The 15,766-nt window shown below is 35.2% G+C and overlaps 1 protein-coding gene and 1 long non-coding RNA gene across 5 annotated transcripts in view; one reads left to right on the forward strand and one right to left on the reverse strand.

Moving 5' to 3' along the window:
• SEMA3A (semaphorin 3A) overlaps window positions 1-15,766 on the reverse strand; it is a 339,984-nt gene that overhangs the window by 33,281 nt on the left and 290,937 nt on the right. For all 3 annotated transcript variants that reach the window (XM_068669962.1, XM_068669961.1, XM_068669960.1), the window contains 4 exons: window positions 6,129-6,271; window positions 4,770-4,884; window positions 4,602-4,671; window positions 3,345-3,489 (listed from right to left, as the gene is read on the reverse strand). In XM_068669962.1, the coding sequence (XP_068526063.1) occupies window positions 3,345-3,489; window positions 4,602-4,671; window positions 4,770-4,884; window positions 6,129-6,271 (473 nt within the window). The remainder of the gene's footprint in view (window positions 1-3,344; window positions 3,490-4,601; window positions 4,672-4,769; window positions 4,885-6,128; window positions 6,272-15,766) is intronic.
• LOC137849864 (uncharacterized) lies at window positions 6,110-12,079 on the forward strand. Of its 2 annotated transcripts, none has more exons than XR_011092115.1 (6): window positions 6,110-6,248; window positions 6,364-6,403; window positions 6,860-6,912; window positions 7,301-7,353; window positions 7,520-7,615; window positions 11,800-12,079. It is a non-coding gene; the product is annotated as an uncharacterized lncRNA (long non-coding RNA). The 2 variants fall into 2 exon arrangements; XR_011092114.1 differs by lacking the exon at window positions 11,800-12,079 and adding an exon at window positions 8,328-9,406.

Raw genomic sequence — 15,766 nt, forward strand, 5'->3', positions numbered from 1 at the left:
TGAGCTGTTCAGGACACTGGTTGGCAGAATCCCTTAGGAGGCAGTTCTGAAGGACAGAGGAGTCCAGGAAGGCTGGGCACTCTTCAAGAAGGAAATCTTAATGGTGCAGGAGCAGTCTGTCCTCATGTGCCCAAAGACAAGCTGGTGTGGAAGAAGACCGGCCTGGCTGAACAGAGAATTGTGTCTTTAGTTTAGGAGAAAAAAGAGGGTTTATAATCTTTGGAAAAGAGGGTGGGCCACTCAGGAGGACTATAAGGATGTTGCGAGACTGTGCAGGGACAAAATTAGAAAGGCCAAAGCTCATCTGAAGCTCAATCTGGCTACTGCTGTTAAAGACAAAAAAAATATTTTTACAAATACATCAACACAAAGTGGAGGACTAAGGAGAATCTCCATCCTTTACTGGATGCAGAGGGGAAACTTAGTTACAAAAGATAAGGAAAAGGCTGAGGTGCTTAATGCCTTCTTTGCCTCATCTATGGATTTGATAAATGGACCACTTGGTGGGTAAGGAAATAGCTGCATGGTCTCACTCAAAGAGCAGTGGTCAATGGCTCAGCGTCCAAGTGGAGATCAGTAACAAGTGGTGTTCTTCAGAGGCAGTATTGGGACCGACGCTGTCCGGTGGCATGGACAGTGGGATCAAGTGTACCCTCAGGAAGTTTGCCAATCAAGCAATCAAGCTGTGTGGTGGGATTGCCACACAGGAGGTAAAGGATGCCATCCGTGAGAGACCTGTACAGGCTTGAGACGTGGGCCTATATGAAATTCATGAATTGCAACAAGGCCAAATGCAAGGACGTATATCTGGGACAGCACAATCCTAAACACAAATAAAGGCTGGGAAGAGAAAGGATTAGGAAGAAGAGAAGGACAAGGAAGGCTCTGAGGAGAAGGACCTAGGGGTGTTGGTTGATGAGAAGCTCGACATGAGCTGGTAATATGTGCTTGCAGCCCAGAAAGCCAACCGTATCCTGGTTCCACTTGTATCAAATAAATAATTTTCACATTCCAAAGGTTATACATGAATAAAAAATATCCTCATAAAGGTTGCAGAGATTAACTTGATCTTGAAGTCAACTGAACTCTTCTGTTTAGTATCTTCATCCAGTTGTTGATTTTCAATATGCTATGCTAAGGATTTTGATAAGTCAATAAAAGTTGACTAGGCTATACCTTAACTGGACTACCAAGGAATCCAACAGACTAAAACAAAAACTACATTTTGGTAGGAAACAAAAGGCCTTTGGACACAGCTGAAAGTAGAGTCTTGGCAGCATAAAGGAGAGAAAATTAAGACTAAGGCTTTGTATCTGAATTCATATAAAATCAGTATGAATTCATGATTCAAATTTGGTATATATAAAAATCCTCCCTTCTCTTCCAAATAATGCTAAAAGGTTAAGTAAATAAATAAAATTCTGTAGAGTTTAAAGGAAAAATGCTGGCAACTTATTTGTTAAATATAAAGCTGATGTAGAATTGTTTACAAAGTTTTCCAGCTTTTCAAAAGAACCTTTAATTTTCCTTTTCTTTACTCCGACTGGGCAAGTCACCAGATGCTTGGGAAGTTCATTGGCACCTCACCTATGAAATTCCTCAGATAATTCAGCACTGTTCAGTGAGAGCTGGAACTGAATCACTGTAAGTTCAGTTTTTTTGTTTTTGTTTTTGTTTTGTTTTTTGTTTTTGTTTTTTGTTTTTTTTTTTTTCCATCTCTTTCCCTTTAGGGAAAAGGAAGCTACAAGTCTGACATCTAAAGGAACTTCAAAAAATTATCCTTCTCTATTCTCAACACATCATTGAAAGTAAATTCAATTTTATCACTTTAGAAAAATAAAATCTCTGTTGTGGTCAGAGATGTCTCTCATTTTTAAATTCACTTTTATCATACTAATACAAGAGAATGAGTTTTGTGAATACAAGAATAAAATTTTTTTCAAAGTGGTAGACACAAGGATTAGAGTCATTGGCAGTGGAGAAACTGATGGTCTCAGCCACTCTTTTATTAACTTAATTTTCACTGGCATAGCTTCTTGCACTACATGACGCAACTGAAGGGTTATGTAGAATTTGGGAACACATTCATCCTTATATAAGAAAGTAATTTACAAGGAAATCCCGATGTCTTTGCACGCTCTTGGTGAATCTTAGTATATATATATTACAGTGAAATTGTAAGTGTAAGCTTATCATCAAGAAAGAAATAAAACCTCCCTTGTTCTGTCTTTTAACTCTGGAAAGAATTAGGAATTCCTTTAGCAGAGGAAGTAGAAGCTGGGCAATATGGCTTATGGCTGTCAGGGTACCACTGTTTTACATAGGAGGTCACTTTTGTTAGGCTAAGCATATAGACGGTCTACCTGCTGGAAATCAGTTAAAAAAATCAGATTTGAAATAACATTTTTTAAAACATACCAGATAAAAATAGAAGATCAGATGGTTTAAAAAAGAGAAAGGATCAAACCTATTCCTGGTTTGTTTCCTGCCTTGTATTTAAGAACACTTTTAAGAAATATTACAAACAGATACATTATTTATGTTTCTATTTATGTTTGCATGTGTATGGATGCTTTATATTCAGTAATGATATTCCAGAATATAAATGGATCAAGCTGATTTACACCAGCTAAGGAGCTATCCTGATGTATACAATAAGTGCTTTTCTCATAAATTCCCTATCTTCTTAGACTAGTGGCAACTTTGAGGCAGTAAAATACTTCTAGAATGTGATGATATCAGTTTGCAGTTGTAGGTATGTGTGTCTCATATACACCAATATTTTAGTCATTCATAAACTAGAAACGGAAACAGGTAGAGGCACAGATTAAAAAGAAATGACAGAAGAAGTCAGTTATTGTTACTCTAACATCCATTGCAGAAATATGTCTTACTGTACTAGACTGAATGTTGCAAACAATTCAGTGTTTCTTAACAGTCAGGCAGATGCTCTGTCTTCTGTTCATTCTCACCAAGAATGGTTCTGCCAGTATTTGGAACAAATGCAAATTCCAAGGAGACAATAATGCAGAGTAATTTATTACACATTTGACTTTCAGCAAATTCCTGCAGCCATAGCATTGCATCCTGCAGCAAAGCATTGTTATGTTGACAAGAATGCCAAAATGAAGGTCCAACTGAAATTAGATCACAGATATACTGAGTTCATATTTTACAAGAAAATCAGTAAATTTTGGACCTGGAGAAACTTTCCCTTCTGACACTCAGTCTGGGTCATCTTTTTCAGTTTTTGTTTTGGATCTCAGCTCAAGGACCATATAATGTGCGAAAATATTTTCCACGGTTTTCTCTTTTTAGATTACTAGATTTCTTAGGGTACTTACAGTTCCTGGCCGTGGGTATGGCACTCGCCCTTGGTAGGGAACCCACTGATAGTTTGGGCCATCTCGGTGTGCATAGGGACCAAGAAATACCCTCCTCACATCTGTCATGCTGTACATACATACTGCTGACCCCTTGAAGATATTACTGAAAATAAGGGGAGAAGAAGTCAAATCAGGTTCTTTAAATTATCAGTCGGTTTAATCAGGTGGGTGAGCTATGGGAATAACAGCTTGTTGCTTTCTAATTTATTACATGTGTTGATTATCAAAACTCTGACATGCTCTCGGAACAATCCTAACTCACCTCTTGTGAAAGTTCAGCATAACTGATATGATCTCTCAGACATTGTGCTAAGCAAACGGCTACTATTCCACTATTAAAAACATATTGTCCCCACAAGTCCAAAGCACCAGTCTGAGTAAACTTCACCAGGGCTTGTTGAAGATTGTTGAGTTCTTTCCTACTCTTTACATTTTTCTATTTTAATTTACTTTTTAGCAGTCTCTTTTGTAACTTTGTTGACCTACAGAAAACAGTTTGGGTAGTACACATGCAAACTTCCGTGTTGCTTCTTACCTTGAAATTTCTTAACAGGAGACAACAGCAAGCATTTATAATTCTTCCTTTTCTATGCCTGGTTATCACTAGCAACATTTTGTCTGTCTACAAACGGAATCTTTCATCCTTTATAGATAAATGTGGCAATGCTCTGTGTACCTAGTATTGCAAACCTTCCTCAGGCCAAAGCTACAAGTATAATTTTGTTTCTGATGAAAACACCACGAAACCAAAACATTCAAGTCACAGTTACATGTGATTCAATAACAGAACTTTTGAAAGATTTTTAAAACGTTCAGATTTCAGCAACGTTTTTAACTAATACTTCCTTGAGTAGCAAAGTTCTAATATTGTGGATTTTCTGTTACCCTTCCCCCAAACAAACAATACTGGTGCTTATGTTACTTTTCCAGGTCTGTGTAGAAAGGACTACAAATTCTTATCTCCACTATTAAAATGCAATTCAACAGCAAGAACAACATGAGAAACCGATAGTCTTTGTGATTACTTGCTTCAGAGTGATGATATACATTGCCCGAAAGAAAAGAAACCTAATTAATTACTTCTTTCTGCTGCTGACTTCTCAGTTCAAAGGTTAAGAAAATTTTGTGTTTCTTAAAAACATTTTTAACTAAGAGACCTCTTTAAAACAAGCAACCACCCAAGCTTCCATGCAAGTAAAATGATACATTCTGTACCTGGAAGTTGTAAACACTCCATAGACTATTGGATTTTTAGGGTCTTTTGAGTTCATTAGGAACACATCCTCTGTAACAATAACAAGAGACAGAGAAAGAAAATAAGTAACATTCTGTATGGATAATACCAGAAAATGCTTTTATATTCAAAGCCACTCTGTCACTTACGTAGTTCATCAAAGTGTGTGTCAATGCCATTGGGTCCTGGCACAGAACAAATCAGACGTGCTTTGAGGAAAGTCGTCCATTTGTTAACAAGACTCCTGTGTCCACCAAAGTCATTCTAATAATAGAAGTATTTTGCATTAATACCTAGTAACAGTCTTTGAAGGATCAACAGAGTGCAGAGAAAATATGTTAAATAATCACAGGGTGTTACTTATAGAAAACAAAAAATAATTCAACTTCTACATATAAAAACATAATTATGATGCCAGACATCAATTCTGAATTAATTTTATTTTACACAGGATCACCACATAGTTCACAGTATCACTTTATAGTTCACAACATTTAGAGAATAAGAATAGCAATAAACTCCCTATATATATTATATATATAAAGCTGAAAAAAAGTCAGACAAGCAGAATATTTTACCCCAGAGCTCTCAGGCTGATATGGCTTGCTAAGGCCTACAGGGTTCATTATTTTTAGCTGTGTAGCAACAAAGTGGATATACTAATTGCATGTGAACAAAGTAGGTGGAAATGCCAACACAGTGGGATCGGTTGCATTGCTGCATAACATCTGAGTAGAGTTACACCAAGGAACTCATACTTACAAAGTAAATGGTTTTCAAGCAGTCATTTCTGGATTTGAGGGATAAACTAAAATTATCAAAGAATCACAGAATTGTCTAGGTTGGAAGAGACCTCAAGATCATCGAGTCCAACCTCTGACCTAACACTAACAAGTCCTCCACTAAACCATATCACTATTATGTGTATGGATTAACATAGAATTTTAAAGTAAACATCCTACATGCCAAAGTTACAACATTTATGAATATAATTTAATTTGTAGGTTTTTTTTAAGTCTGTCAGAAAATATTTGGACATTTATCAGTGTGGGTGGATGATTCAATCTGCAATCATTAACAGTCTTCTGGATAGTTGCCCATTTCTACAGCTAAATTAAACAGTTATTTTGTTGAATCTTCCTTTGCCTCTGTTTTAAGGATTTTCACTAATGTGGAAATGGAAAAAGTATTAACATTCTTTAAAAATAAATTTTTCAAATGTTTTTGGCCTACCTGGAAGTACCACATTTCCTGTAAAAGGTTACTTCTGCAGAAACATTCTAGGCATCAGAAGATGCCTAAGATTTTTTAAACATAAAATCATAGTTAAGCTTCCCCAAATGGAAAGGAAATAAATACTATATCTTTGCTTGTATCCAATAACTATCACTCTGCTTCACTACAATGCCAGGGCTAACACTGAATAGTTTACAGGCATGAAAATGCAGTTTCCAAAATTGCCGGTGTCCTGCTAGTACATTCAATCTCACACAAAGACATCATTTTACCTTACAGATCTGCCCTATTCTGGCATGAGTGGCTTTTCCAGTGTGCTCTCCATCAATTGCATTTTCACGGAAGAAGAAATAGATTTTGTCATCTTCTGGATTATCACTTTCTGGTATCAGGTGAGCACTAATGAATCTAGGATCTGAGAAGACAATATCGTTGTATGTGTTACTATACCATGAATAAAATCACTTACCTTCCTTACATGAAATAAATGTGACTTTGCTTCCCCAGAATCAATCTCTGCATCAAGTAAGAAGTATATCCAAGTTAGGTATGTCATTACCTATAATGTGACATTTATATTCTTTTTATCTCTAATACATATAAATGTTTACTATAGATATTTAATGAACTGACCTTGACTTTATCACTGGAGCAACTAAATATTCATGGAATCTCATACATGAATGGAAATGGCTTCCTAATTCAATGTAGATATTATTGACATTTTTGTTTTTTGTTTGGATGCTTTGACTTTTAATCAATAATATTTCTTGAAGTCTTTCATAAAATAAGATAAATATTGAGACAATCATAATAAAGAAGAATATATAAAGAAAGCATTTTATAGCAATAAAAGTATTAGTGTCCTATTGTAAAAAAAAAAAAAAAAAAAAGTATCTACTCATTTACTCGAGTTGTTAAAATATTGTATTGTTATTTTGTATTGTTATTTTTTTTAAGATTTTTTTTTTGGAAAACTTTTTTTTTTTTTCTTGACAATTAGATTCATGGTGTTATTTGCTGATGAAGATAAGGCAACAGATGAAAATGTTTAAGGTACAAACACACTTATTAGCTATTAAAAAAAAATAAAAAAACAACGCATCATGGCAGTAAAAAGTTTTGGGATAAAAGTTTGTAAAATCATAAATGTAAATTTATGTCAGTGGTGAATCTGTCTCATCACTATTTTACAGAGATACTTCAGCTGGTATCTTTCACTATATTTGGAAAAAGAAGGCATATCCAACAGATTTACCAATCTGTTTTATAGCCATTTTGCATCCTGCTGGGATAATTAACTGTGAACTATATTTAACTGCTCAAAGAGTCCTTTTCCTATGTGAAATTATAAGCTATTTCAGTGTCATGTATTAACATCTTTTCAGTGTATGTTTATTGCCATATAGTCATGGAAATAATGAATTGTAATTTGTTTTGCCAGTTTGCACTAGCTGTCCTGTGAAACCCATTGCCTTATTAAGAACAACAGTGTTTGTAAGCAACCTTTTTGATATATTTATATATATGCATGTATATGCTTATATTATATATATATAGCATATATTATTATATATTATATAATAGCATATATTATTATATGCTATTACATGAACACACACTGCATTGTATTTTTATGCTTATGTTTTTATATATTATATAGAAATGGCCATACTGACTTACACCAAGGTTTACTTAGATCAATATACAGACTCCAGCATCAACCTAAAGAAATTATCTGGGACAAATTAAGAATATGGTAGGTCCAAATAATACTTTCAAAGGCCAAATAATACTTTCACAGAGTAATTTCCCTGCCTCCAGCTATTTTCAGCATATCTGATTCCCTGCTTGGCTGGTTGTCTAATGTGTTTATTAACTCTTAAAAATTTTCCATCCAGGTATCTCTTCAGAATTAATTCACAGTGTCCTTTTTCAATTTGTCACTAAGTATATAATCTAATAAACTAAAAACTAATTCTGATTTTGTGGTTTGAAGATGATTCTTACTTACTTCATTTTCCTACATTTGAAATTCCTGCAGTTGTGGGTGAATTGTGCTCTTATAGAAATGCTCTTATACAATGTTCTTTGTTGAATTACCTGTTCTTTTCTATTAAATCCTAACATTTAATGCAGACTTGACTGTTTCTAAGCAGAAAGCTAAAATTTAGTAGAACTTTATGTGCCATAACCCCAGAATCTCACCCTTGATTGGTAATGCTCAATCCACAGTCCATCATTTTATATGTGAAGATAGGCCTATTTTCCTCGTGTCTTTCCCCATGTTGTTTCACTATATCATTCATCAGGAATAATTTAATTTGTCATTTGATTGCTTAGCTACCCAGTTGCATAAGATCCTTTTGTAATTCATCACAGTATTTCTTTGTCTCACTGTGTTGAATAATGCAGTATTGTATGAAAACTTTCTCATCTAGCTGCTCAACCCATTTTTCATTTTTTTTTAGGAACATGTTGAACAACAAAGACCACAGAAAAGATCTCAGTGGAACTGTGTCTATTACCTATTCTCTATTAAAATAAATCTTTTTAGACAAACAAAAACATTAGAAATCTTTAAACAGCTTAAGCTCTCCATCTCTAAAACAGGAACTCAAGCTAGCCTTAAAGTTACATTGACACAAGGCCCTAGATAAATAATATCTAGATCATATTATCACAAAGTTAATGTATGTTATTTTTATACGATCTATCACCAAATGGCAACCTGAGGAAGGATTCATCAGAGAAAACAGACACCCAGACACTGGTCTGGGCTACTTGATCTGAAGAACTGGTCTGAACACATAAGGTTGTTTATACAATCTTAAGGTCTTAATGAAAGGGGTAAAAAAAAAACATTCAACCAAAATCTAAATACATTCCCAAATGGCTGAATGATTTGTCTTCAGTACAATGGGTTTTGTTAATCACAAGATATCAAATTCTAACATAAATCACTATATTGTCAGACATCAAAATTCTAACTTTACACTGGCTTGTGATGAGCCCATGGGGAGACCCATTCAAGTCAGTAATATTGCTGATATAGTAAGGGTTATATAAACTTGCCCCAGGTTAGCATATTATTATTCTTTTCTTTCCGTCCCTTAATTTTGCAAGTGAACCTAGAACAGTACAAAAGCCTAGTATTTGAGCAGAACTGATAAAAGAATTACACAAAATAGTTGGAGATTAAAAATATGTATTTCAGATAACTAACAGAGTGGTAGCAGATGAGAGGGGCCTGAATAAGTCGAATATAACTAAGGCTATAGCTAGAGCATGTGAATATGCTTTTTACTTATTTCTTAGCAGTGCTCATCTGGGAAGAATTCAGAATTCCGATTAGTGATTAGTAATCCTAATTACATCCCCCAAAATAGAATGCTCATACAGCCTTGTATTAGAACATATCTGTTGTACATCATGGAACAGCTTCTGCTGAATAACACTTGTGTTTCTTACTGAGCAAACCTCAGTTTATTTTGCCACCTGGTTAAATCAACACGTTTTAGTCAATAAAAGAGTGGTCCTTCATGTTATACATCCCTCGTTGCTGTTACTTTTTCCCCCTCTTCCATATAACATTTTGTGTGTCTATGTAATGAAACAAATGAAGGAAAAAAAAAAAAAGTCTATACGTGTTCGGTTGCATATAGACACAATTAATTTCTGTTCAGAAAAATTATAATGATCATACAAGCAATTTTATATTATGGTTGTGTGCGCATGTTCAGAGAGAAGAAGAGAAATGTGTTTGATAATTCAGTAGGCTATACAACCTATGAAGTGTGGGATGGTATAAACTAGTCATCTGTAGTGTGTTCTTTATTGTTTCATTAACTGAGGTGCTATTTGATCTGAAGTTTGATGCACGCTGGCATAATGCTCTGGATTTTCAGACTGTGCTTACAACTAACTGTTTAGGGCCATGATGAATCAATCAGCCAGATGGCCAGCAGTCACGCAACATAGCACTCTCCATGGACTGTGTAGCATGTTTGTATTGCTCTTTGAGGAAGGGAGGGGAGATATTGTCCACAGATGAGGGTCTTGTCCTTGACTCTCCTAATTGCTCACCCATGCAGCAGAAGAAAGAACGTTATCCATGAATGTGTATGTTCAAGTATTGAGACTGCTTGGCCTTACCCTGCAAAATTAAACAGGTTCAGTATCGAGGCTCCCCATGGGAAGTTTAAAATAATTCAGTCAGGGTTGACCTATTTCACATATTTAACACAGCCACATAAGAAGTGCTGGAATGAACTTCAAGCAAGTTTTATTGAACGGAAAGTGGAACTTTGATCCAAAACCACTGGTGACAATTGTAAATGTTGGTGCACTGCAGGTGTTGTGGATAGATAAGATGACTTCAAATTTCTGTATGTGAATTATAGGGTATTCTGAGACCCTAGAACTGTCTTCAATCAGTGAAGCACTCAGAAAAGCCACTGCAATAATTCAACATGTTCTAGCTTAAAATGATTCTTCTATTGGCTAGACATCCAGAAAGCATGTTTTCTGAAACTGGATTTAAGAAATAATTTGACAGCAAATAATTTGCAATGATTCATTGCTTTAAAACAACACATAACCATACAATGTGGAAGAGTCCTTTAAAAAATAGCATACATCAAACAAACATGTTTGAAACATGTTTAAGCATGATCAAAGGAGAAACAAAGCCACAGTATAAACATGAGCAAAATAAAATTATAGCTAAAAACACTTCTCTGATCTTGCAGCCAATGTGAACAAGCTAAAAATAAAAACTTAGATTTTGATTTAAAGCAATCAGCATCAAGAAGCAAATTATTAAAGCACACACCTTTTTCAGTCTCCTTTTTCCAATTGTCCTGACTGCAGGGCTATTTCTCAGCTCCTACATGACACCTTTCTAGCGCCACTTTTTCTGTGTCCTTCTGCAATTACCACTTTTGCAGACATTTCACTGGCAGCAGCCCATTAAACTGTCCTTCTTGAGAAATCTGGCTCTTTATGAAAACGACACCTTGGTCCAGCTGCCTCTATGATTTATATGCCATTGTTTGCTTAGTTAAGTAATGGAAACATGTTTTGCTTGTCTCAGCACTTTGACTTCAGAAAAAGCCAAGAAAAATCGATCTGCATTTATTCTTTTACAAACGTTACTCTTTAGTGGCAAGAACCATGCATGCACACACGCAGTCAAAAATATCAAGAAACAATAAAAAACAGAAATTGGATTTCTAACAGAAATCTATTATTTAAATTAAGATATATAAACTTGAAGCACAAAAATTACTTTTAGCTGTCAAAATTGAGCTAGCTGATGGAACAGAAGCTAGGGTCATCTCTTGATCATTCGACAGGAGCAAAAGGGCAATCCTCTCAGGAAATGTTTTGTAAAGAGTTTGAACTGGATGCCCCTATTATTGTATAGTTGTGGTCAAAATGACTAATTTACTAGTTCACAGCAAGAAACAAGGGAAATTTTATGCTCAGTAAAACTAAAATTGCTGTAATGTAATGAAAATTACTGGAGGGTGACTAAGGCCCTGAGGAGAAGAACAGAACTAGGGAATTTGAAATTAAAAATTTAGCAAAAACAGACATAGACAGCTATGCGGTACTTCATAAATATGTACGGTGCCTCTCCTCTGAGACCCAGGAAAGTCAGAGAAGCAAGTACTGTCCTCAGAAAATCTGATCTTGAAATCACAGCAAGCTCCACTACTCAGAGAGAAGAGGACTTATAGCATCAGTCATAAATATGCTTAGCAGAGCCATTTGGTAAGGTTACCAGAGGACAAAGCTTTTAATATATGTTGATGAGAAAACTAAGTTGTTTTGCAGTTTTAGTCACTCAACTGTAGTTTACAAAACACCAAAGCTTTAATAGTCTTATTCTAAAGTCTTCTCATTTTAATTCTTCCACTTTCATGTATCTTTTGCAAGAAATGACTTGGGCAAACACAACAGAGGTCTCCTAGAGTCACTGTTTAGAATGAAGCTCTTCAACAACACTACTGGCATCGGATTGGCACGCAGACCAACCATGGCTGAGATCTTAGCAGCTATCACAATGTAAGAAGGACTGTGGTGATTCATTGATATTGCAATGGAAATTCTCAACAGAAAGAGTTTTAAAGTTTGTCTACGTTTACAAAGTGGTACTTTCGTCTTTCAGTCAAGCCAGACTGATTCTGAGCAACCATGATTTTCTTATACTGTTAGCTATGATGGTTTCTGACGTCGTCCTTCTTAGAAATCATATCCTTCTTCTCTCTCTCTCTCTCTCTCTCTCTCTATATATATATATATATGTATATATATGTATATATAGAGATGTATATACATCTCTATATGTATATGTATATATATATGTATATATATGTATATATAGAGAGAGATTAGTGGAACTAATTTTGCTGACATAGATTATCAAATGGGCTAATAAATGAAAAGTTTAGCTAAGGTTTCTTGCAATTTTAATTGCCTTAATAGTCTTTATTATTATTATTATTATTGTTATTGTTTGTTATTGTTATTGTTATTGTTATTGTTATTGTTATTGTTATTGTTATTATTGTTATTATTGATTCATAACCCTTTGCAGAATTGAAAGAGAAATCTCCTTTGCACAGTTTGACTGTTCTGTTTCAGTGGAAATCCGTGTGAATTTTATTCTGACAGAAAAAAAAATTATGTATTGTTACGGATAAAAGGTATTAAAATAATATTAACATATAATTCTTCCATCATTTCAATGCACGAACTCTTCAGAATAGCAAATAAAAAGATACACTACGCTTTTATTCATGTAAATCCCTCCACATCTTGGAGATACTGTTTTGTACACGGCACCGGGAATCTAGTCCTTGAGGCTTCTCTGTGCTTTGGCTGCGAGTGTCACAGCCGCTATGGTGTCAAGTGACTTCAAGGAGAGCATAACTTTAATTTACGGTATTTAGCACCTCTAAGTTGTGTAAACGAGCCCCTGAGTACCAGCCAAGGCTTATATCTCCAGGCACTGCCACTACCCTGATACCCCTACCCTAAACACTAGTTTACACAGGAAGGAGAAAGAAGAAAATGTTGATCTCTGAGGCAATTATCAGTTTCTGAAATCTTTATTCTAAAAAGACAACAACTTTTTTTTTTTTTTTTTTTTTTTTTTTTTTTTCCCCTTGGAATGGCTAATTATACGGTGAAGAAAAGGGAATGCAAAAGTTCAGTAACATTATAGCTTAATTCTCAACATAAATTAGATTTCTCACAAAACAATGTTTATGATCTACCCACCGTACTTAATTTAAGAGGTGATTATTATCTCTTTACAGAACAGCAACCAAAATTAACACCTCTTTCCCATTGCTGACTATGTTTTGAGGTGTTGTATATCTATCAACACGGTTAATTTTAAACTGACATAGTTGTCCCTTAAAGAAAATAATTGGGCAACTGAGAAAACGACTGTCCTTCACAGATCAGAAAGGAAGGCCAGCAGCATTTTATCTCCATGTAGGAATACTTTTATCTTGCTTTTCTGTATTTCCTAACCTCTCTGCAGAAAGAGCTGATGAGAGTTACAACTAAGAGCCTGTTTCTTTCCTGTCGATCATTTATCTGAAGTTTCTTGACGTTAATGCTTGGAAATTAAAACAGTGGAAATCTTGTGCCTTAACTGTGTTACCTCCATCTTCAGAGCTCTGGCTTAGTGACAAAAACTAAAGATTGCAGTCTTTGTGTTAAAAAGTGCTATATTACAGGAGAAAGTGGAGCATGGAAACAATGAAGGCAGAAGGTGCCTCTGATTCCCACACAGTTTTGGCAATCAGAGCCATGTTATGGGCCTGTCTCTTGTAAACTCTGAGGAGGACCTCTGCAGATGGAGCACAAGTCCTTGGAGATGCCCAAGCAGTTTATCTTAAATGACCCAAAACTCAAATCTGCTCCTCTCCACTCATGTAATTTTCCCAGGTCTTCCTGTATACTGGGAGATATGTGATTAAGTCTTGACGGAATGATCTTCATAGCTTGGAAATTAGACAAGAAAGTGTCCCAAAGGCAGAAAGAACATGCTTCAGCAGCACCTTCAGCCCAACTGCTGGCACAGCATACTGCAAGAGACAAGTCCCTGGTGTGATGTGAGGAATGGCTGGGGATTAACAAGGTGAACATATTTCACTGAAGGGAAAATGGGACAGCCATCAGCAGCACAATTGGCAAAAGCTTGAACCCCCAACCTGAACAACAGTTGCTTGACAAGTATGTCTTCAGCCTCCATATGTCTCCTGAGATTTAAACTCTTAAAATATCTCTGTCAGTTCCATGCAGTGCTCAACCTTGTCTCCATCAGGACCATTCATCCACACATATATTACTCTTTTTTTTTTTTCCTGCCCCCATTGTGAATAAATATGGCCTTTGTGTCAGAAATAATCTATTTTCAAAATAGGACAAAACCAACCAAATTTTGTACTGCCAGGTTCAATTTGAAGTATGTGGAAGGGGTCATGTAGCTGTAAAAGCAATCTCCTCCCAGACATCATGTCAAAAACTGTACAGGACTTTGCCATCAACTCCTTTTTCAGTGAGGGATGATCAGTCATCAGAAAATGATCCTCAGCCTCAGCCAGTTCCCAAGCAGAGATCCAGCAGAGCATGGTCATGTAGCCACTTCCTACCTTATCCAATCTCCTGCAATTTGATTTCTTTGTTAAATCCTTTAGATTAGGCCACAAAACTAAGGTCATTTTGTCAAAGTATGAAAAAGGTTTTGTTGTTATAATTAACTTTTACAGCTAGTATATAAAGTAACTTGACACAAAATCCATTAACATAAGATTAATGAAGGATGGCAGCAAAGATTAAAAGAAAGACTGGGTGAATGACTGTTTTTAAGTGATCTGTCAGTGTAGCACAGCAACATAAAATGCCGTAAAGTGTCTGCAAGCGGAAACAAAACCCCTCAGCACAAACTTAGGTATTCAACATGATAACATCAGTTATGACAACCTCTTTCAGTACTCATGTGAGCAAAATAAGTGATTCCAAATTAATTTAGTGTCAGTCATTTTAAGGAATTAACAACATTAGTACCCAACTGAAATAATTTACTAATTTACTGATGATGTGAAACTTAGTTCTGCTCATGAAAAGAATTAAAAACAGAAGCAAATAAACCAGACAAAAAAATAGAAAATATTTCATAGCACAGGTGTGATGAAAACCTTGGAGTTGTTTGAGATAGCAAAGTTTTGAAAAGTTTTACCTCTTGCACAACGCTGTGAGAAATTCGTTCTCTTCAAACTCTATTTAATTGGTATGTATTTTTATTTTGTAAAAACAACTCCTGTTTTTTATTGTTATTATTATTCATGTGTGCTACAAATTCTTCCTTCACTACATTAAAAAAAAATAAATAAAATGTTGAAGCTGATACAACGCTACACCAAGAAATTTTTTCTTCTTTAAAATCACAGTAATTATACCAAATATTTCTGAAATGCAGTCTGAAAATATATATATGTTTTAAATCATAATAAATAAATGTGAATTGTAATGTAAGGAATGGTTTCTACCAGCAGAAGTCTGGGAAACAACAACAACAGCTACAAAAAGTAAAGCTGAAAAATATGTCAAATATGGAGCAGAACTGAATAATTATAATGAAAACCCATTTGTACAGTTAGGGAAAAAGCTTATGTTGGGGAAAAAACTTATGACTCACTAATCCATGTAAAATATCTCATATGAATGTTTTGTACCTTTCCCTCCTATTAAGCTTTTTCTGTCTCTCATGGAAGCTCCTTCAGAAAAACGGAAGGAAACAGAGAGTGGAGAGATGGGTGACTGAATAGAGCTGTGCTCTCTGACTGACAGTGTTCACAGTGATATACTATCATAGAGATCAGGAAAT

The sequence above is a fragment of the Anas acuta genome, chromosome 1 (genome assembly GCF_963932015.1).
Source record: "Anas acuta chromosome 1, bAnaAcu1.1, whole genome shotgun sequence".
In the NCBI taxonomy this organism is placed as follows: domain Eukaryota; kingdom Metazoa; phylum Chordata; class Aves; order Anseriformes; family Anatidae; genus Anas; species Anas acuta.